This window comes from Cetorhinus maximus, unplaced genomic scaffold (assembly GCF_964194155.1).
Source record: "Cetorhinus maximus unplaced genomic scaffold, sCetMax3.hap1.1 HAP1_SCAFFOLD_3021, whole genome shotgun sequence".
In the NCBI taxonomy this organism is placed as follows: Eukaryota; Metazoa; Chordata; class Chondrichthyes; order Lamniformes; family Cetorhinidae; genus Cetorhinus; species Cetorhinus maximus.
Genome location: NW_027598949.1, coordinates 884 through 22683, shown reverse-complemented (window position 1 = coordinate 22683; position 21800 = coordinate 884). Strand labels below are relative to the sequence as shown.

The window sequence follows — 21800 nt, the reverse complement described above, 5'->3', positions numbered from 1 at the left end:
TGCTGCCAGGGTATACAGGCGACGAAGCAGCTACCTCAATATGACTAAGGTACAGTGCTGAAGGAGGCTCCGACTGTCAAGGGAAACAGTCAACTATATCTGTCAGATGATTGGCCCTGAGATCTCCCCTAACTGTGTGGGTGGACACCCCATGCCAGCGGCTCTGAAGGTCACAGTTGCCCTCCACTTCTATGCCTCTGGCTCCTTCCAGGGCTCGGTGGGTGATCTTTGCAGTGTCTCCCAATCAGCTGTCCACACTTGTGACAAGCAGGTTACAGACGCTCTGTTCAGATGGGTATCCACCTTCATCCACTTCCGCTGGGACCAGGCAAGCCAGGCACAGCGAGCCAGAGGCTTCACGGCCGTTGCTGGCTTCCCCCGCGTCCAGGGTGCTATAGACTGCACACACGTGGCCATCAAGGCGCCAGCAGGTGAGCCCGGTGCCTTCATCAACAGGAAGGTCTTCCACTCCATGAACGTGCAGATAGTGTGTGACCACAGGATGCTGATTCTACAAGTCTGTACAAGGTACCCAGGCAGCTCCCACGACGCTTACATCCTCAGACACTCCCAGGTGCCGGGGCTCTTCAGTGCTCCAGCCCGGCTGGATGGTTGGCTGGTGGGTGACAAGAGCTATCCCCTGCGAAGGTGGCTCATGACGCCTCTCTGCCATCCAGGAACAGAAGCTGAGCAGCGGTACAATAGGAGCCAGGGCACCACAAGGGCTGTGGCGGAGAGAGCCATTGGTCTTCTCAAGATGCACTTCCGATGCCTGGACCACTCAGGAGGCGCACTCCAGTACCCCCCAGATCGTGTCTCTCTGATAGTGGTAGTCTGCTGTGCTCTGCACAATCTTGTGCTAGAAAGGGGGGGACGCAGTTGACGATGAAGACCTTGACGCCCTGGATGAGGCTGCACATGATGAATCCAGCAGTGGCTCAGAGGGTGAGGAAGCACAGGGCGATGATGAGGGGCAGCACGCCGACGCACTATTACACCAAGGAGGCAGAGACACCCGGGACACTTTAATCCAAAGAACCTTCAGCTAGCTCCACACACATGGATCAGCAGGAGCAGCATTGCCTAGAACTTCCACACGTGGCACTTCAGTGCTACATCTTCTACCTGTTCAGCTGCAACTAAAGGCTTAGTACAGAAACATCAATGTCCACTCAAACACTCATGATAAATATATGAAAAGGAAAAATGCACCACAAACAAAAGACCCTCAGCCATGGTTACAAAGGTGGACTTTATTCTGTCCAAAACAAAAACACACACCACTTGTTAGCAATCACAAAAATATGGGTCCCTATTCTAAGGCCAATACAAAATCACCAGTGACATACCCGTTGAGTGCCTAAGGTGCCTTATGCTTACGTTTTCGGGTGCTACGTCTAGGTGCCGCCCCATCGCTCGGAGTGGCTTGAGAGACAGCCTGCTGACTCTGCTGTCCTGTTGGCCTCGATGACCTTGGCGGCCGTCCTCTGGCCCGTGGAGCCTGTGATGGCCCCGCCTGGGAGGGAGTGGCCAGTTCCTGAACTGACACCTCCCCAGTTGCCGCAGCCTCAACAGAAACAACGTTGACTGGCAGAGGGGGCGGAGGAGCTGCTGCCCTCACCCGGAGCACCCTGAGGGGAGCTCGCAGCGACGACAGGCAGCTGCTGCGCCGACGTGAGGTCCAAATCTACCTCCCTGCTCACCGCAGATGCATGGGCACCGAGTGCCGGCGCTTGGTGCCCACAACATCTCCCACAATGGGAAAGACCACCGTGTGGCCAGTACCGCTGTGAGGGCTTGCAGGTCAGAGCATAACCCAATCATATTTTGATCCATTTGGTGGAAACCCCTCTCTATGAGAGTCGCCAATCTCTCATTGAAGGAATCCTGATGCTCTGCCCTGAGGGCGTAATCTTCACGTGCCCTCTGCCTAGACTCCTCCGTCACAGAGAGCAACTGAACCATTCCCTCATGCGACCCTGCCAGATGCAAACGCACTTCCTGCCGCCTTTCCTGCAGCTGCTGCAATGGAGACAACTCCAGAGACACGTCATCAGTGCTGGACTCAGCATGTGCCTCGTCCCCTGCAGCCCTCCGTCTGCTGGAGCCATCGGCGCACTCTCTGCCCCTACCATCTCCTCCAGCGATGGTGAAGTGCCCTCTCCACCACGACCCGGGACACTAGCTGACGGTAAAGTCCCCACCGAGGTGTGTGTGTCTGCGCTGGTGCCTGGCTGGCTGAAATGATGTGCCGCAAGTTGCACTTGTTGGCCCTCAGGTGTGGAGGGGGGTGCCGCGGGGTTGAGGTGTGGGTCGCTCTGGTGGTGATGCTGAAATTAACAACAAGGACAGTGCATCAGTTAGCGTTCATTCACTTCAACCTTTCATCCCTTTCACCCTCCAGCCTCATAAGTCGCTCACCCTTCAAGACCCTAAGGAGAAGTACATTGGTGAGGTGAAAAAGAGTCAAGAGGAGGCCCAACCATTAAACTCACTTGCAGTCAGGCTGGTCAGATGGCCTCAGGAATGCCACAAGGCATGTTATGAACCATAGGAGTGGGGAGAGTGCAGAGGTACCTGACCTGGATGCATTGTGACCTGGATAGTTGCTGGGCTGAGGAAACATTGCAAACAGTTGTGACATTTGCCGTGGATCACAGGAGATTGAGAGGTCACATTATTGGCTTTCATACTGTTAGGAGGGGCATAGACTGGGTGGGCAGAAGGCAACATTTCCCCTTGGCGCAGGGATGAGTAACGTGGTGGCATTCATCTAAGTTGAGTGCCATGAGGTTCACAGCTGAGGTGCTGAGGACCTTTTGGACAAAGTAATGTGGGGCGCACTGGCTGAAAGGGTGCTGGAGGTCCCAAACCCCCTAAGATGAAATAAATCTTTGGCTGTGCAGCAGCGATCCAATGGCATGTTAGACCATGGGGATAGTGGTCACAAATGGGATAAGGTGACTTTGGAAGGTGGTGGAGACGCGATTCCGCGAGGGGACGAGGGTCCCTCCTGTATGACCCACACGTCAGAGTGTCTCAGTCTGTGAATGAGCAGTGTTGCAGCATTAACGATTGCAGCAACCATCAGTGGTTTGGGTGGTGGGCACACAGAGTGGATGGGACTGTGGATCTCAAATACCTGGCCGCTGGACCCCAGCCTCGCCACCCCCCCCCGGCCGCCCTGGCCTCCTGCCTCCTGCCCAGCTCCATGGCCTGCTCTTGAAAAGGTGTGAGGCGCTGGAGGAGGGCGCGCCCACCTCCAGTCCTCTGGCGCTCCCGGGCATTGTGGTGAGTTTTTGCCTGCAAAACAGAGAGGAGGATTTATTAGGGCTGCTCGCGGGAAATGGTGGCACGGCCCGTTTCTCCAGCGGCAATCGGCCGCCCGCCCGGCCAACGAAGGTAAAATTCTGCCCAATGATACTATTTTGAAGCATGAATTTGATTCCTTTCTGTACCTGTGGTAACTTTGCTGGATTTAATTTATAAGGATGTTTGTTGCCTTATTGAAGATGAAACTTCTACACATACACCATGTATAGCTAAATTTGTCCTCTCAAAGCTCAATACAAGTTTGCCCCGGCTGTTTTCTCATATTCCTAAATTTCTGCCTGTGTGCCTCAGGAACCAACTCACGTGCACTCAAAATAGCCTTTTTTTTTAAAACCACATCACCAACATTTCTTCCGACAGTGAAGCAGTGCTGCACCCACCAACCTGGACTGTAACAACAACGTCCAGTTTTCCTGTGGGCATTTCATCCATTTATCTATCTGCTCAGATACGTCCCTTCCCTCAAACTCTGGAAGAGCTTGTACAAATTCAAACATCCCCCCCCCTGGGTTTTAGGTTAGAGGTTTTCTCCAACATCCCTTCCCTCAGACTCTGGAAGAGCTTGTACAAATTTAAACATCTCCCAACTGGGTTTTAGGTTCAAGGTTTTGCTCCTCATCAGAACTTTCCTCAGCATCCGATGTCTCCTTTGTAAAATCCAACTTTTTAAGCCGATACTCTCTGTCTCTTTCCTTTGTTCTCTCTTCCATTGCTAACTTCTCCCTCTGGAAACCAAGTTTTTGGATTTCCATTTCTTTTTGGAATAATCTCTCCTGTTCCCTTTCTTTTTCTGCTGCCTGTAGTTCCAGTTTTTTTTTTCATTTCCACTCCTTGTTCCCTTTTTGTTTGCCTCCAATTCAAGTTTTCTCCGTTCCTTTCCTTGTTCAATTTCCAGCCCCTTTATTTCGAACGGAAGTCTCACTAACTCCAGCAGTGGCTCACTAATGTCAGGAACACTTCCAATTTCAAATGCTGTGCTCTCATGACAACTATGCCTGCTTTCTTTGCCCCTACAGGTAACCCCCAACTGCAACTTAACTGCCAACTCACCCTTAGATGTTTATGTAACCCAACCAGAGTTATATCCTCTACTTCCATAAAGGTTTTAGCCATGGGTACAGCCATTTTTGTAGCCCCACCACTTTAAAAATCCCTCACGCCAAATCCTGAATTCAGAGTGCTTCTCGTGCTCGCAACCTTAAGATTCACCAGCTCCAAGCCAATCGAGGGGTTTCAAATATACCCCGCAAGGAGCCCCCAGTTGTGTTATGGCACAGCGGTTGGTAGATGCTGAGCTGCTCAAATCCCAGAGGGAAACTTGAAACAGCTGCCACAGCTGTTTTTGCAATTTGTATTTTTAATTTGAGCTGTGTGCCTTGAATTCAGTAGGTAATAAGTCAACCGAGCCTTAGAGGGTTTTTTTTTACAAAACTAAGTTGAACCTTTATTAATAAAATAAATGATTTTAAGCACCTACATAGGTCTACAAATTATTACTATGATAACTCCTGGCTCCCCTAATAAATCTGACTCCAGGTTACACCTCCATTAAGGTAACAGTAAAACAACATGGATTTCAACAGACCCAAGCAAAGCCACAATACCCTGGACAGTGATATTTAAAATGAATTCTCTTAGCTTCGGTTCCTATAGGCAGCGACTTGATACCTGCAGGCTGGAGGCTTTTCACACTTGTTAGACCTTAGAGTTTCTTCTTCCTTACACATAGCCTCATCTCCTTCATACATGTTTCTCCCTTTTTAATGTAAATTCCAATGTTTCAATATGCCTTTGCAACTTTACTTTTCCCATAATATAAATCTTTCTTAGCACTCATATTATCAGTAATCTTTGGGAAAAATAAACGTGCTGTTTGGCTTAGCCTCATTTGGCTAGGTGTAACACCTTACCATCTCTTTGAAATTCACTACCCGGGTTTATCTAAAAATGCGAATGTTCTTAACACCTCCCATTCTAAAACTTCAGCTATGTTTACGTATTTAGCATTCCAAACCTTGTTTCTATTCTGATAACTCAAAGCACCCAGACTTGCTGTCTATAAGTCAATTAAAGCCCACACACACACACACAACCTCACACAGGGAAACTAATCCGAATCCCACCGTGAATCTACCTTTACACTAAACTACAATAGTATTATGAAAATTATTATATTTCCGTGACAAAAGTGGTGGTGAGCTGCCTTCTTGTGCAGTCCATGCGGTGTAGGTGCACCCACAATGCTGTTAGGAAGGGAGTACCAGGATTTTGAACCCAGCGACAGTGCACTCCTTACTTAAGGAGGGACATACTTGCATTGGAAGCAATTCAGAGAAGGTTCACTCAGCTGATTCCTGGGATGAAGGGGGTTTGTCTTATGAGGAAAGGTTGAGCAGGTTGGGACGGAACCCATTGGGGTTTAGAAGAATGAGAGGTGATCTTATTGAAACAGATAAGATCCTGAGGGAGCTTGACAGGGTGGATGCTGAGAGGATGTTTCCCCCCTCGTGTGGGGGTGGGGGGATCTAGAACAAGGGGGGGCACAGTTTAAAAATAATGGGGGTCTCCCATTGAAGAGGGAGACGAGGAGGAATTTCATCTCTCAGAGGGTGGTCAGTCTGTGGGATTCTCTCCCCCCCCAGAGAGCGGCGGAGGCCAGGTCACTGCATATATCCAAGGCCGAGTTAGACATAGTTTTGATCGACGAGGGAGTCGAGGGACAGGCAGGAAAGTGGAGTCGAGGCCGCAATTAGATCAGCCACGATCTTATCGAATGGGGGGTGGGGGGGGTGTGGAGCAGGCTCGAGGGGCCGAATGGCCTCCTCCCGCTCCTAATTCTTGTGTTCTTGTGTTACGGAGTGTGGCACGCGTGGAGGCGGGATTCCTCTGGAGTTCCCGGCCCAGCAACCCTCCCTCCCCTCCGGCCAGGTCGGATGACCCCGCTGTCCGTCTCTCCCCGCCCCCACAAGCCCCCCCTCCCCCCTCCCCCCCCAACTCTCTCTCTCTCTCTCTCTCCTGGCACCCATGGGATCTCACACGGCCCCGCCACGTGGGGCCCGGGTGTGGTTGCGGTCGATTGGCGCGCCGGACGGCGATGTGGGTGAGTGACGGTGATGGGGCGGTGGTGGTGGTGGGGGAGGACCCCCCTCGACCAAATAAAAACTGCCAATCCCTCCCCTCCCCCACCCCCACCTCCCCTCCCTCATGAGTGAAGGAGTGAGCCAAAATAAATCCCTACCCCTCCTCCCCACACACACACCACCTCCCCTCCCCACACACACACCACCTCCCCTCCCCACACACACACCACCTCCCCTCCCCACACACCGCCTCCCCTTGTGACGTCACAAGGGGCGGGGGCGTGTCCCCGCCGGCTGGGCCCCGCCCACCACCCCGCCCACTACCCCGCCCACTACCCGACGCATCCCACGCCGCCTCAACCCCTTGAACCAATCATCACACAACTCCTCCGCCCCCCCCCACCTTCAGTCCCGCCTCGCCGCCTGATTGGCTTGATCTGGTGGTGACCTCACAGTGGGAGGGGGCGGGGCCCCCCGCTGGCCTTTATAAAGGGCGGGTTGAGCCGGCCACCCCGCCGTTGCGCAGTCAGTGCCCTCGGTGGTCGGTGCTGAGAGGGAGGGAGAGGCAGGGCGGGGGTGTGTGGGGCTAGTTAGTCATCGTCGCCCTTGTTGTGGTCGGAGGAGCCGTCGGTGCTGCAGCGGGAGGAAAGACCCGGGAGAGAGGGACAGAGGGAGAGACAGAGACAGGGAGAGAGCGAGGGGAGAAGATGCGCAAAGCCCGCCGCGGCCGCCCGCTCGCGGTCAGTCAGCTGAGCGTCCGCCGCGACCCCAGGACCGCCGCCCGGGGCCGGAGGGGCTCGAGCTCCAGCAGCGAGCACTCGGCGCGCGGACGCGAGTACGAGGTAAACCCCCGGGGGGGGGGGGGCGCTACCTTCCAACCCCCCCTCACCCCAAACACACACACACCTTCCAAACTGCCCCCTTAACTAGCTTAACTAGCACTCTCCACTCATCCGGACTCCCACTAACTTTTGGCCCCCACCCCCCAAAAGTTTAGAAGTTATCACTGGTCGCAGCCAAACCAGGGTTGTTAACTAGCAGGCTGGTAAAACTTACCCACTAGGTAACTAGTGACGTTGACCGTTCATTTGTGGGTCGGCGCCGCCACTAACTAGTGACGCTGACCGTTCGTTTGTGGGTCGGCGCCGCCACTAACTAGTGACGCTGACCGTTCGTTTGTGGGTCGGCGCCGCCACTAACTAGTGACGCTGACCGTTCGTTTGTTGGTCGGCGCCGCCACTAACTAGTGACGCTGACCGTTCGTTTGTGGGTCGGCGCCGCCACTAACTAGTGACTCTGACCGTTCGTTTGTGGGTCGGCGCCGCTGCTAACTAGTGACGCTGACCGTTCGTTTGTTGGTCGGCGCCGCCGCTAACTAGTGACGTTGACCGTTCGTTTGTTGCTGGTTGGTGCCGCCGCTAACTAGTGACGTTGACCATTTGTTTGTTGGTGCCGCTGTTAACTAGTGACGTTGACCTGCGTTCGTTTGCTGGTCGGTGCCGCCGCTAACTAGTGACGTTGACCTGCGTTCGTTTGTTGGTCGGCGGCGCCGCCGCTAACTAGTGACGTTGACCATTTGTTTGTTGGTGCCGCTGCTAACTAGTGACGTTGACCTGTGTTTGTTTGCTGGTCAGTGCCGCTGCTAGCTAGTGACGTTGACCTGCGTTCGTTTGCTGGTCGGTGCCGCCGCTAACTAGTGACGTTGACTTGCGTTCGTTTGCTGGTCGGTGCCGCTACTAGCTAATGACGTTGACCTGCGTTCTTTACTGGTCGATACCGCTGCTAACTAGTGACGACCTGCGTTCATTTGCTGGTCGGCGCCGCTGCTAGCTAGTGACGTTGACCTGCGTTCGTTTGTTGGTCGGCGCCGCCGCTAACTAGTGACGTTGACCTGCGTTCGTTTGCTGGTCGGTGCCGCTACTAGCTAATGACGTTGACCTGCGTTCTTTACTGGTCGATACCGCTGCTAACTAGTGACGACCTGCGTTCATTTGCTGGTCGGCGCCGCTGCTAGCTAGTGACGTTGACCGGCGTTCGTTTGCTGGTCGGCGCCTGCTGCTAACCAGTGACGTTAACCTTTTGACACGCAGTTGAGTGGTTGGTGTTCGCCCATTCACAAACCGTTGACTAGGTTCACTGGCTAAGTTTGCATCAACCTTAACAGAAACCTTGGAAGGCCACGTAAAGGGAATGCCTGGGTTAACCAACAATTAGCCCTAGGCTGGTGATGTTAGCGCTTGTGTGTGCGCGCACAGTGAGTCATTGATGTTCGCAGGTTCACAAGCCGCTAACTAGGCTAACTAGCTAAGTGCGTAAATGTTTCTTTTTTTTTAAAAAAAACCTTCGAGGTCACTTAAAGGTGTTGCCTGGGTAACCGACCGTTTGTTTTGTGCTGTGACACCACCAGTGATGTTAACCTTTGTTGACACACAATAAGTTATTGATGCTTTTAAAAAAAAACTTAACTTTCCACTCCTGTTACAAGTGGCTGCTCATTTTTTAAGCCATCGGACTTTTTGAAGTTAAACAAATGGTTTAGCCAACGTTTAAAGCCTGTCACTTCAAGTAGTAACTGGTTTTATCGGTTCTTAAGTATCAGTATCTAAGTAATTTTATTAGTCTGAAACTAGGTGACTGCATCGCTGCAATATTGGTAGATGTGAAAGGGGAAAAAAAACTAGACATTTCTACTTTAAAATGTTCTTCTAATTAACTTGGTTTTAATTTGTCAACCTGGGGTTTTAAAAACCCGATTTTTAGGACGAATTCTGAAAGGGTTTTGAAGATTTATTAGTCTCGACGTCCCACGGACGAGATGTCAAACGTGACCGAAGGGGCCGCATGAAAAGCGAGCCCCCCCCTCCCTCCCCCGCTGTAATCCAGGACAGACCCTGGGCGGGCACTGAGGGAGTGCTGCAGTGCCGGAGGCGCCCTCGCCTGGCCGAGCTGTCAGCGTTCCCGATGGCGTGGTCTCCTGGCACGCGGTGCGTCGACTTTTCTGATTCGTTCGCCGCACGCGGACGTGCGTCTTGTTGCCCATCCCTAATTTGCCCCTCGAGAAAGGGGGGCGCTGAGCCGCCATCTCGCTGCCTGCCACATTTCGGTACCTCATTCGGGGGGGAGCACAGCAAGCTCCCGCAAACGGCGATGTGCTAAACCACCGGCTCGTGTGTTTAGATGTCGGCTAAGGGGTAAAACGTTGTCTCCGGTACGCCAGGGAGAACTACCCTGCTCCTGCCCCCACCCCCAAACCACCACCACCAACCCCACTTTTCTTCCTGTTACCATCCACAAGATGCACTGCAGCAACCGACCAGGACTCCTTCGACGGCATCTTCCAAACCCGCCGCCTCGTCCATCTAGAAGGACGAGGGCAGCAGACGCACGGGGTAACACCACCACCCGGAAGTTCCCCTCCGAGCCACACTCGCCGTCCCGACTTGGAAATATATCGGCCGTCCCTCCAAATCCTGGGAACGCCCTCCCTAACAGCACGGCGGGTGCACCTAACAGCGCGCGGACTGCAGCGACGCCAGATGGCGGCTCACCGCCACCTTTTTAAGGGGCGACGAGAGACGGGCAGCAAAAAAGCTGGGCCCGGCCAGCGGCTCCCACGTCCCGTGACCGAATATGTTTTTTTTTTTAAAAAAATAAAGTAACTCTCCCTCCGCGGACACCGGCAGGGACAGTGACTCCCTAACCTGAAGCTGAAGCTGCCCCTTTGACCCACCCCGGCAGCTGAGGTGCGCTTGGGACCGACGCAGGCCCGAGGCTGGGCGAGTGGCTCCGACCGAGCAAGCGATGGTGAATCGGCGGCGGTGAGGTGATATCGTAACGTGTATTTATTTTCTCCCCTCCCCTCCCCTCCACCCCACCCACCCCCCTTCCGTGTGTCGGTCCTACAGGTGGAATCCATCCTGAATTCGCGCTACATGGAGGGGGGCGTGGAGTACCTGCTGAAGTGGAAGGGCTACAGCCCCAAAGCCAACTCCTGGGAGCCCATTGAGAACCTGCTGGGCTGTCCCCGGCTGGTCAGGGAGTACCACGCCCAACTGGAACGGGAGCGGCTCACAGCAGAACAGCCCGCCCAGGTAAGTTAGGACTTGAAGACACGTCGCTGCGGGCCTGTGTGGGGTGGGGGTGGGGGTGGGGGGGGAGGGAGCACGTGCGTTAGCCCGGGGCCTCTGGGTTACTAGTCCCTCGTCTTCCCCCGCGCCCCCCTGGCCCAGTCTCTGCTGCCTTGCCCTTCTCCGAGCTGAGTAAAGTCAGGCCGAGGGGGTGGGATTACTGCGGGCTGGCTCTATAAATACATCTGACGTCCTCTTGACTTGTCAGATGCGATAGCTGCGGAGGCAAACCTCCCAATTAGCAAGTGTTCCTATATTTAACTCCAGCACAGCTGTGCCCCACAGGCCTGCTCTGCGGAAGGAGCGAGCAGCGGCCGGCTATGGATGTCGCTGGTGGGGGGAGCAGGGTAAGGCTGCCACTCGATCTCGCTTATTCTTCCCATGCTCTGCTGGGCTGACCACCCCCCCACCCCTGGCCCCCCACCCCCTCAACTTCCCTCCCCTCCCCACCCCCCCCCCCACCCCCCCCAAACCTGCCGCAACCCTCCCGTCCCTACCCGTTCACCTATCCTCAGGGCCTGCGAGAGGTGGCGGGGGAGGGGGAACAGAAGCTGGGCAGCGACTGGGGAAGGGTGGGCACTCTGCGAAGGTGCGAGTGGGATTAGTTTGGGATTGAGACAGGGCTATGGGGAGGGAGCGGGGCAGTGGGATTAGTTTGGGATTGATGGCTATGGGGAGGGAGCGGGGCAGTGGGATTAATTTGGGATTGATCCAGGGCTATGGGGAGAGAGCGGGGCAGTGGGATTAGTTTGGGATTGATACAGGGCTATGGGGAGAGAGCGGGGCAGTGGGATTAGTTTGGGATTGATACAGGGCTATGGGGAGAGAGCGGGGCAGTGGGATTAGTTTGGGATTGATACAGGGCTGTGGGGAGAGAGCAGGGCAGTGGGATTAGATTGGGATTGATACAGGGCTATGGGGAGAGAGCGGGGCAGTGGGATTAATTTGGGATTGATACAGGGCTATGGGGAGAGAGTGGGGGCAGTGGGATTAGTTTGGGATTGATACAGGGCTATGGGGAGGGAGCGGGGCAGTGGGGTTAGTTTGGGATTGATACAGGGCTATGGCGACAGAGCGGGGCAGTGGGATTAGTTTGGGATTGATGCAGGGCTATGGGGAGGGAGCGGGGCAGTGGGATTAGTTTGGGATTGATACAGGGCTATGGGGAGAGAGCGGGGGCAGTGGGATTAGTTTGGGATTGATACAGGGCTATGAGGAGAGCGGGGCAGTGGGATTAGTTTGGGATTGAGACGGCTATGGGGAGAGAGCGGGGCAGTGGGATTAATTTGGGATTGATACAGGGCTATGGGGAGAGAGCGGGGGCAGTGGGATTAGTTTGGGATTGATACAGGGCTATGGGGAGGGAGCGGGGCAGTGGGGTTAGTTTAGGATTGATACAGGGCTGTGGGGAGAGAGCGGGGCAGTGGGATTAGTTTGGGATTGATGGCTATGGGGAGGGAGCGGGGCAGTGGGATTAATTTGGGATTGATCCAGGGCTATGGGGAGAGAGCGGGGGCAGTGGGATTAGTTTGGGATTGATACAGGGCTATGAGGAGAGCGGGGCAGTGGGATTAGTTTGGGATTGAGACGGCTATGGGGAGAGAGCGGGGCAGTGGGATTAATTTGGGATTGATACAGGGCTATGGGGACAGAGCGGGGCAGTGGGATTAGTTTGGGATTGATACAGGGCTATGGGGAGAGAGTGGGACAGTGGGATTAGTTTGGGATTGATACAGGGCTATAGGGAGAGAGCGGGGCAGTGGGATTAGTTTGAGATTGATACAGGGCTATGGGGAGAGAGGACAGTGGGATTAGTTTGGGATTGATGCAGGGCTATGGGGAGAGAGCGGGGCAGTGGGATTAGTTTGGGATTGATGCAGGGCTATGGGGAAGGAGCGGGGCAGTGGGATTAGTTTGGGATTGATACAGGGCTATGGAGAGAGAGTGGGGCAGTGGGATTAGTTTGGGATTGATACAGGGCTATGGGGAGAGAGCGGGGCAGTGGGATTAGTTTGGGATTGATACAGGGCTATGGGGAGAGAGCGGGGCAGTGGGATTAGTTTGGGATTGATACAGGGCTATGGGGAGAGAGCGGGGCAGTGGGATTAGTTTGGGATTGATACAGGGCTATGGAGAGAGAGTGGGGCAGTGGGATTAGTTTGGGATTGATACAGGGCTATGGGGAGAGAGTGGGGCAGTGGGATTAGTTTGGGATTGATACAGGGCTATGGAGAAAGAATGGGGCAGTGGGATTAGGTTGGGATTGATACAGGGCTATGGAGAAAGAGTGGGGCAGTGGGATTAGTTTGGGATTGATACAGGGCTATGGAGAAAGAGTGGAGCAGTGGGATTAGTTTGGGATTGATACAGGACTATGGGGGGAGAGCGGGGCAGTTATACTGGTTTGGAATTGATACAGGGCTATGGAGAGAGAGCGGGGCAGTGGGCTTAATTTGGGATTGATACAGGGCTGTGGGGCGGGGGAGGGTAAGAGTGTAGCATGGGTATTAGATTCGGGATTGCTCTGTCAAAGGCTTGCCCAGGGGTGAGGGGAGCATTAGGGTATGGGGGCTGCCCAGGGTTAGAGCGAGCGCCGGGGAGTGCGGGCGGGCCCGTGCGGCGTTCCTGGATGGGAGGCCGGCCCGGGAATGCCGTCCGGACTAAAACCCCTGCCCTTTGTCGTTCAGCAGAGCTGCGAGACGTTGACGGCCGGCCAGGACCTGCCAGAGACGAAGAGCCTGCGAAATGGCTCGCGCCCGAGGCAGTGCTGCCTGAAGACGCGCTTCAAGGAGGTGAGTCCGTGGGGGCGTCCTCGATAGCGACGGGCTGAACATCGCGCAATCGTCAGCCAACCTCCTTCAGCTGGAGGGTTGGGGGGGGCACACGAGGGGGAATCGGGTTATTACCTGGATAGGAAGAACGTGCGGGGCGACGGGGAGTAGCAGGGGGAGAACGGGCACCGGGTGGGCTGCCCGTCCGGAGAGCCAACACCGCCGCGACGGGCCGAATGGGCCTCCCGCGCCGGAACCATCCTGCGACTCGGAGATCGAGGCCATTCGGCCCACTCTGTCTGTGCCGGCTCGTTGAAGCAGCTGTCCAACAGCTGCCCCCCCTGTTAGCTGTCAGCCCCCGCGCCCCAAATTCAGATCAGACCACACGAACAGACGGAGCCTGCGCCGCACTGAGGGGAAAAAAAACCAGTTCTTTTATTGGACTTAGTAAACTACTCTGCACTAGCACTCCGACTATGCTCAACTCTCGACAAGCGTAGGCCGCTCTCCAAACTCAAGCGGCTGAACTGAGGCACCTGCGTGTGGGGGAGAGAGAGAGAGAGAAAGCAGCAGGGTTAACACGTGGGTCTCACAGCTCCCGGAGCCCCAGTCGCACTTCGCAGATGCTTGGGTGGGGCAGGGTGGCGGGGTGGAAAACAGAAGACCCCCCCCACCCCCAGGCCCGTTGGGTTGGGCGGAGGTCGACAAGCTGAGGTACTGTCAGAGCGGAGGTTCAGGTCAGCAGATGCCAGTGGAACAGCTGCACAATACATCAGAATTAGGAGCAGGAGGAGGCCACTCAGCCCCTCCAGTCTGCCCCACCATTCAATAAGATGGCGGGTTGGTCCGATTGTAACCTCAACCCCACATTCCTGCCTAACCCCTCCTGCCCCCCAATATCCTTTCACCCCCCTCCTCGCTCATCAAGGATTTATCTCGCTCCGCCTTAAAAATATTCCAAGACTCTGCTTCCACCGCCTTTCGAGGGAGAGAGTTCCAAAGACTCCCCGCCCTCTGAGAGAAAAAATTTCTCCTCGTCTCCGTCCTAAATGGGCGACCCCCTTATTTTTAAACTGTGACCCCCGCCACACCCACCTCGTTCTAGATTCTCCCACAAGAGGAAACATCCTCTCCACATCCGCCCTGTCAAGACCCCCTCAGGATCTTAAAGGTTTCAATCGAGTCGCCTCTCACTCTCCTAAACTACAGCAGATACAAGCCCGGCCTGTCCAACCTTCCCTCGTAAGACAGGCTGCCCATCCCTGGTATTAGTCCTTCTCTGAACTGCTTCCAACACATTTATATCCCTCCTTAAATAAGGAGACCAGTACTCTAGGTATGGTGTCAATGCCCATACTCCCTACTTTTGTAGTCAATAAATGATAAGATTCTATTCGCTTTCCTGATTACCTGCTGTCCCTGCATACGAACCTTTTGTGATTCACGCACTAAGACACCCAGATCCCTCTGCATCTCAGAGCTCTGCAATCTCTTACCGTTTAGATATGCTTCTGTTTTATTCTTCCTGCCAAAATGGACAATTTCACATTGTCCCACATTATACTCTATTTCCCAGATCTTTCCCTTTATAACCTCCTTATGTCCTCTCCACAACTGACTTTCCTACCCTATATTTGTGTCATCAGCAAATTTAGCAACCATACCTTACAGTCCCTTCTTCCAAGTCATTTATATAAACCGTAAAAAGTTGAGGCCCCAGCATTGATCCCTCTGGCACATCACATCTTGCTAACCAGAAAATGATCCATTTATGCTTACTCTGTACTTCCTGTTAGCGAGCCAATCTTCTTTCCATGCCAATAGGGTTACCACCTACACCATGAGCTTTTATTTTCCACAATGAACTTTTTTCTGACACCTTATCAAATGCCTTCTGGAAATCTAAGTCCAGCACATCCACCAGTCCCCCTTTATCCACACCACACATGACTGCATCAAAGAACTCTAATAAATTGGTTAAACATGATTTCTCTTTCACAAAACCATGAGGACTCGGCCTGAATTTTTCCAAGTGCCCTGCTATAACGTCCTTAATAAAGCTTCTAACATTAGATGTATCAATGGTCACAGCTCCTCCCTCGCTAACACACTGCCTGTCCCACTCTCAGATACCAGCTCCTCCCTCACTAACACAGCCTGTCCCACTCTCAGATACCAGCTCCTTCCTCACTAACACACAGCCTGTCCCACTCTCAGATACCAGCTCCTCCCTCACTAACACAGCCTGTCCCACTCTCAGATACCAGCTCCTCCCTCACTAACACACAGCCTGTCCCACTCTCAGATACCAGTTCCTCCCTCACTAACACACAGCCTGTCCCACTCTCAGATACCAGCTCCTCCCTCACTAAAACACAGCCTGTCCCGCTCTCAGATACCAGCTCCTCCCTCACTCACACACAGCCTGTCCCGCTCTCAGATACCAGCTCCTCCCTCACTAACACACAGCCTGTCCCACTCTCAGATACCAGCTCCTGGAATAAGCCCCCTTTAACACTAAGGTTGGGCCTGGGTCCCGTTCTAGTACCAGGTATGAACGGGTGCCGGGTGGGTAAGGCGAGAGACCCCTGCCCGGGTGCGAGGCCGTGTGTCGGACTCCAGGGGGCACATCAGGGGCCTGAATGATGTCCGTGGTTCAATAGTCAACACGGGGGTGGAGGGAAGGGAGGGGGCAGGTTTGCCTGGTTACCTACCTGCCCTCGGCATCTTCAACATCAGCGTCTCCATCGCTCCCACCCGGTAACCCGTCCAGTTTCACCTCGGCGTCGGTGTTTAGCTCCTGTCAGCTAGAGGCAAAAGAACCAAGGCACAGAGAGACGGCGGCAAGGAGGGGGGCGGGTGGGGGTTGGGGGGTGGGTGGTGGGTAGAGACACCGGGATTGCGGGGAGGGGAGAGGGGTGTAGGGAGATATAGGAGGGGTAGGGAGCCCCGTACCTCTCGGCCCGATTTATTCTCCGGCTTAACCCTCTTGCGCGAGCTCTGCGGGTCAGCCCCTTTCCCCACTTGTCCCCTCGCCCTCTCTCTGAAAGCGCTGTCACCACCACCTCCATTCTCCCACTTTTTCTCAGAGCCTATATACATGTGCGTATATAAATATATAATTACGTAAGTTTGTCGCCTTATCTTTTTCAAAGCTCTGTCGTCTCCTTTCCCCCCCACCCCCTCCAAGCCCCAATTGAGCGTTCCACATTCATCATAATCCTCTGCCTTTTTAAAATAATCTTCCAATCCTTCCCCTTCGTCCTTTCCCTCGGTGTGCGCGCGCGCTGGCCTCCAGTCGCTGGTGCCTGCAGTGGGGGTCCGTGGCTGCCCACGGGTGCACAAGCGTTCTATTAATACCCTGCCCTGTTGTCAGTCCCTCGAGGCACTGCAGACGGCGTCTATCAGGTGACGTCAGCCCTTCCCCGCTTGTCAGCCTTCTGCAGGCTGTGACTTTGCAGGTTCTAAAACCCCCCACCTCCCCTCGCTGCCTTCCCCTTTACTGCAGGGTTTTGGGGGTGGAGTAGCCTTAATCCCCATTGCGTTAGTGACTTTAAACGCTTCAGGGTTGTAGGGTGTGGGGGTGCACGGTATAAGGGAGGGGTGGAAGGGTTCACTCCCGCTTGGTGCCGTAAGGTGTCTGTGCGCGTGTCTCTGACAGTGCGGGTGGAAGGGAGTGGTTCACTCCCTATCTGTTAGTGTGCGGCGCCGTGTGCGTGTCTGTCAGTCCCCGTACACGTGCAACCCACAGCGAAGGAAAGGGAATGTTTGACTTCCACCTGCCGCTGTGTCCCCCCAAGCGTCCGCGCCAGCCCCTTGAACGCGGACACCCACAACTTGCATTCGCCTAGCGCCCTTTTAACAAAATTAACGCACTTCACGGGAGCGGTAACGGAGCCACGTTAAGGGGATGTGAGGCCAGGCCACCGACAGCTCAGTCAAAGATGCAGATTTTAAGGAGCGTCTTAGAGGAGGTGGGGGGTGGGATGGAGGGCGGAGAGGTTCAGGGAGGGGAAATTCCAGAGCTCGGTGGGTGGGGCGGGGGGGGGGCCCCCAGGCAGCTGAAGGCACGCCCGCCATTGGCGGAGCAATTCAAATGGGGGGTGGGGGGGCAGGGGCGAGGGGGAGACGCTCGAGAGGCCGGAATTGGAGGGACGCGGAGATCTCGGAGGGTCGTGGGGCCGGAGGAGATTCCAGAGATAGGGATGGGGTGGGAACGAGACCACGGAGGGATCTGAAAGCGATGAATGATTCCGCCCGTCCGGTACTGTATGGCGAGTGTGTGTGTGAGAGCAAGAGACTTTAATTGTCTTATTCCTGAAGCCCTAGGTTCATGTTCTGGAAGAGAGCGATTTTTGGGACGCCAAGCAACAAAGTGCACGGCTTTTCACGGGACGTGGGCGTTTGTTGCCCTCCACCCTTTCCCCACATCCCTAATTGCCCCTCGAACTGACTGTCTTGCTCGGCCGTTTCAGAGGGGGCAAGTTAAGAGTCAACCATGTTGCTGTGGGTGGGGCGGGGGTGGTGGGGAATGGGGTCGGGAGTCACGTGTAGGCCAGACCGGGGTAAGGACGGCAGATTTCCCCCCTTTCACTAAAGGGGGGGACATGAGTGAACCAGATGGGGATTTTTTTACGACAATCGGTGACGGTTGTCACGGTCCCTGTGACTGAAACTGGCTTCCTAATTCCAGATTTTATGAATTGAATTTAAATTCCACCGGCTGCCGTTGGTGGGATTTGAACCCCACACTGCTGTTACCTCCCACCCCCCCCCACCCCCCCACCCCGGGGTCTCCAGATTACTAGCCCAGCGACATGACTGTTGCGCCACCGCCTTTCCTGATCTGACTGATGTGACATCACTGCAGGCTCTGGGTCAGCCGGCTCTCCCTATCTCACACTGATGGCCGCCTGTCTGTCTGTCCTTCCCACAGGCACCAGCGGAACCCATCGTAATGGCAGAGGAAGATCCCGGACCGCCGGAGTGCGGCCCGGCCAATGGCACGAGCAACTCTGAGGGCTACGGCACAGAGGTGACTTTGACCGATTATGCTTTTCATTCCGCTGGGGAGTGGCGGGGGAGGGGGGGAGCACTCAGGTGGAGATATCGGGGGGCGGGGTTAGAGGGGGCGTGTGCCAAGCTGAGATATCGGAGATGGGGAGAGCGCACCGAGCTGAGATATCAGGTGGGGAGAGCGCGCCGAGCTGAGATATTGGGGAGAGCGCGCTGAGCTGAGATATCGGAGAGATGGGGGGTGGGGAGAGCGGGCCGAGCTGAGATATCGGAGATGGGGAGAGCGCGCCGAGCTGAGATATTGGAGAGAGGGGGAGAGCGCGCCGAGCTGAGATATCAGAGAGAGGGGGAGAGCACGCTGAGCTGAGATATCGGAGAGAGGGGGAGAGCGCGCTGAGCTGAGATATCGGAGAGAGGGGGAGAGCGCGCCGAGCTGAGATATTGGAGAGAGGGGGAGAGCACGCCGAGCTGAGATATCAGAGGGGGGGGGGGGGGGTGGAGAGCGCGCTGAGCTGAGATATCGGAGAGAGGGGGAGAGCACGCTGAGCTGAGATATCGGAGAGAGGGGGAGAGCACGCTGAGCTGAGATATCAGAGGGGGGGGGGGTGGAGAGCGCGCTGAGCTGAGATATCGGAGAGAGGGGGAGAGCGTGCTGAGCTGAGATATCGGAGAGAGGTGGTGGGGGGGGGAGAGCACGCTGAGCTGAGATATTGGGGAGAGCGCGCTGAGCTGAGATATCGGAGAGATGGGGGGGAGAGCGCGCCGAGCTGAGATATCGGAGATGGGGAGAGCGCACCGAGCTGAGATATCAGGTGGGGAGAGCGCGCCGAGCTGAGATATTGAGGAGAGCGCGCTGAGCTGAGATATCGGAGAGAGGGGGAGAGCGTGCTGAGCTGAGATATCGGAGATGGGGAGAGCGCACCGAGCTGAGATATCAGGTGGGGAGAGCGCGCCGAGCTGAGATATTGAGGAGAGCGCGCTGAGCTGAGATATCGGAGAGAGGGGGAGAGCGTGCTGAGCTGAGATATCGGAGAGAGGGGGAGAGCGTGCTGAGCTGAGATATCGGAGATGGGGAGGAGAGCGTGCTGAGCTGAGATATCGGAAAGAGGTGGTGGGGGGGGAGAGCACGCTGAGCTGAGATATCGGAGAGAGGTGGTGGGGGGAGAGCGCGCTGAGCTGAGATATCAGAGAGGGGGGAGAGCGCGCTGAGCTGAGATATCAGAGAGGGGGGAGAGCACGCTGAGCTGAGATATCGGAGAGAGGTGTGGGAGAGCGTGCTGAGCTGAGATATTGGGCAGAGAGGGGGGGAGAGCGCGCCGAGCTGAGATATTGGGGAGAGCGCGCTGAGCTGAGATATCGGAGAGATGGGGAGAGCGCGCTGAGCTGAGATATCGGAGAGAGGTGGGGGGGTGGAGAGCACGCCGAGCTGAGGTATCAGAGAGGGGGAGAGCGCACCGAGCTGAGATATCGGAGAGAGGTGGGGGGGTGGAGAGCACGCCGAGCTGAGATATCAGAGAGGGGGGAGAGCGCACCAAGCTGAGATATCAGAGAGGGTGGAGAGCGCACCGAGCTGAGATATCGGAGAGAGGTGGGGTGGTGGAGAGCACGCTGAGCTGAGATATCGGAGAGAGGTGGGGGGGTGGAGAGCACGCTGAGCTGAGATATTGGAGAGAGGTGGTGGGGGGGAGAGCACGCTGAGCTGAGATATCGGGAGAGAGGAGAGGAGAGCGCGCTGAGCTGAGATATCGGAGAGAGGGGGAGAGCGCGCTGAGCTGAGATATCGGAGAGAGGGGGAGAGCGCGCCGAGCTGAGATATCGGAGAGAGGGAGGAGAGCGCGCTGAGCTGAGATATCGGAGAGAGGGAGGAGAGCGCGCTGAGCTGAGATATCGGAGAGAGGGGGAGAGCGCGCTGAGCTGAGATATCGGAGAGAGGGGGAGAGCGCGCCGAGCTGAGATATCGGAGAGAGCGGGAGGGGGGGGAGAGCGCGCTGAGCTGAGATATCGGAGAGAGAGTGGGGGGGAGAGCTGAGGGATTGGGGAGCAGAACCTCCTCCCTGCTTGCACGTGAAGGCCGGTGTGCGACGGGTTGGCAGGCTGGGGTGGGGGTCAGGTGGGCGTATCGGTCCCCTTTCCCGGTGGGAAGGAACCGGGTCGGGATGAGACGTGGGAACTCTGCCCGACTGTCTGCCTAAACTAACCGCCCTTAAGCCCTGGGGTCCTGCGGAGACCGGCCTGGAGGTGTCCGGAGGTTGTTTTTTTTTACACCAGCGCAGGCTCAGGAGGTGCTGGGGGTGGATACGGCAGGTCAGTGTGCGACGCTGTCTCAGTCGCTGGCTGCCTGGCTGATCCGCTTGCCTGTGAGCTTTGTAACCCCCCCCCCCCGCCCCAACCCCGTCTATTGCAGTCGCTGTGTCCTTGGGGTTAGGTCTGTTCCTGTATTTGCGTGACTCTGTGACTGTGTGGGTGTGCGAGTGGGCCCCTGAGCCTGCCCGTGTGCGTGTGTGCACCCCACACCCCTCCCAATCTCTCCGCTCCCCTCCCTCCATCACTCCTCCTCCCCTCCCTCCATCACTCCTCCTCCCCTCCCTCCATCACTCCTCCTCCCCTCCCTCCATCACTCCTCCTCCACTCCCGCCATCACTCCTCCTCCCCTCCCTCCATTTCTCCTCCTCCCCTCCCTCCGTCGCTCCTCCTCCCCTCCCCTCCCCGCCGCCAGCACTCGCCCTCCCCTCCCCCGCCGCCAGCACTCGCCCTCCCCTCCCTCCCCCGCCGCCAGCACTCGCCCTCCCTCCCTCCCCCGCCGCCAGCACTCCCCCACCCCTCCCTCCCCCGCCGCCAGCACTCCCCCACCCCTCCCTCCCCCGCCGCCAGCACTCCCCCACCCCTCCCTCCCCCCGCCGCCAGCACTCCCCCACCCCTCCCTCCCCCCGCCGCCAGCACTCCCCCACCCCTCCCTCCCCCCGCCGCCAGCACTCCCCCACCCCTCCCTCCTGCCGCCGTCTCTCTGTGACCTTGGTTCTTTTGCCTCTGGCTGACAGGAGCTAAACACCGACGCCGAGGTGGAACTGGACGAGTTACCGGGTGGGAGCGATGGAGACGCTGATGTTGAAGATGCCGAGGGCAGGTAGGTAATGAGGCAAACCTGCCCCCTCCCTCCCCCGTGTTGATTATTGAACCACGGACATCATTCAGGCCCCTGGTGCGCCCCCTGGATTCCGACACACGGCCTCGCACCCGGGCAGGGGTCTCTCGCCTTACCCACCCGGCACCCGTTCATACCTGGTACTAAAATGGGACCCAGGCCCAACCTTAGTGTTAAAGGGGGCTTATTCCAGGAGCTGATATCTGAGTGGGACGGGCTGTGTTAGTGAGGGAGGAGCTGGTATCTGAGAGTGGGGCAGGCTGTGTATTAGTGAGGGAGGAGCTGGTATCTGCGGGTGGGACAGGCTGTGTGTTAGTGAGGGAGGAGCTGG

General features: G+C 56.2%; 1 protein-coding gene across 2 annotated transcripts; it reads left to right on the top strand.

Moving 5' to 3' along the window:
• The first annotated feature begins 6927 nt into the window (after positions 1 to 6927).
• On the top strand, positions 6928 to 21523 carry LOC144677772 (uncharacterized). Of its 2 annotated transcripts, none has more exons than XM_078537791.1 (5): positions 6928 to 7255; positions 10319 to 10504; positions 13231 to 13332; positions 18248 to 18346; positions 21366 to 21523. In XM_078537791.1, the coding sequence occupies exons 1-5, from the start codon at positions 7121 to 7123 to the stop codon at positions 21453 to 21455; spliced, it is 612 nt and encodes a 203-aa protein (XP_078393917.1). In that variant the 5' UTR covers positions 6928 to 7120; the 3' UTR covers positions 21456 to 21523. The 2 variants fall into 2 exon arrangements, with proteins under 2 accessions (XP_078393917.1, XP_078393916.1); XM_078537790.1 differs by having other exon boundaries at positions 13228 to 13332.
• Positions 21524 to 21800: the final 277 nt, after the last annotated feature.

Coding starts and splice junctions, on each gene's coding strand:
- LOC144677772 (XM_078537790.1), top strand. CDS start 7,121: ATGCGCAAAGCCCGCCGCGGCCGCCCGCTCGCGGTCAGTCAGCTGAGC. Junction 10,505..13,227: donor CAGCAGAACAGCCCGCCCAG/GTAAGTTAGGAC, acceptor TTTGTCGTTCAG/CAGAGCTGCGAGACGTTGAC. Junction 13,333..18,247: donor TGAAGACGCGCTTCAAGGAG/GTGAGTCCGTGG, acceptor TCCTTCCCACAG/GCACCAGCGGAACCCATCGT.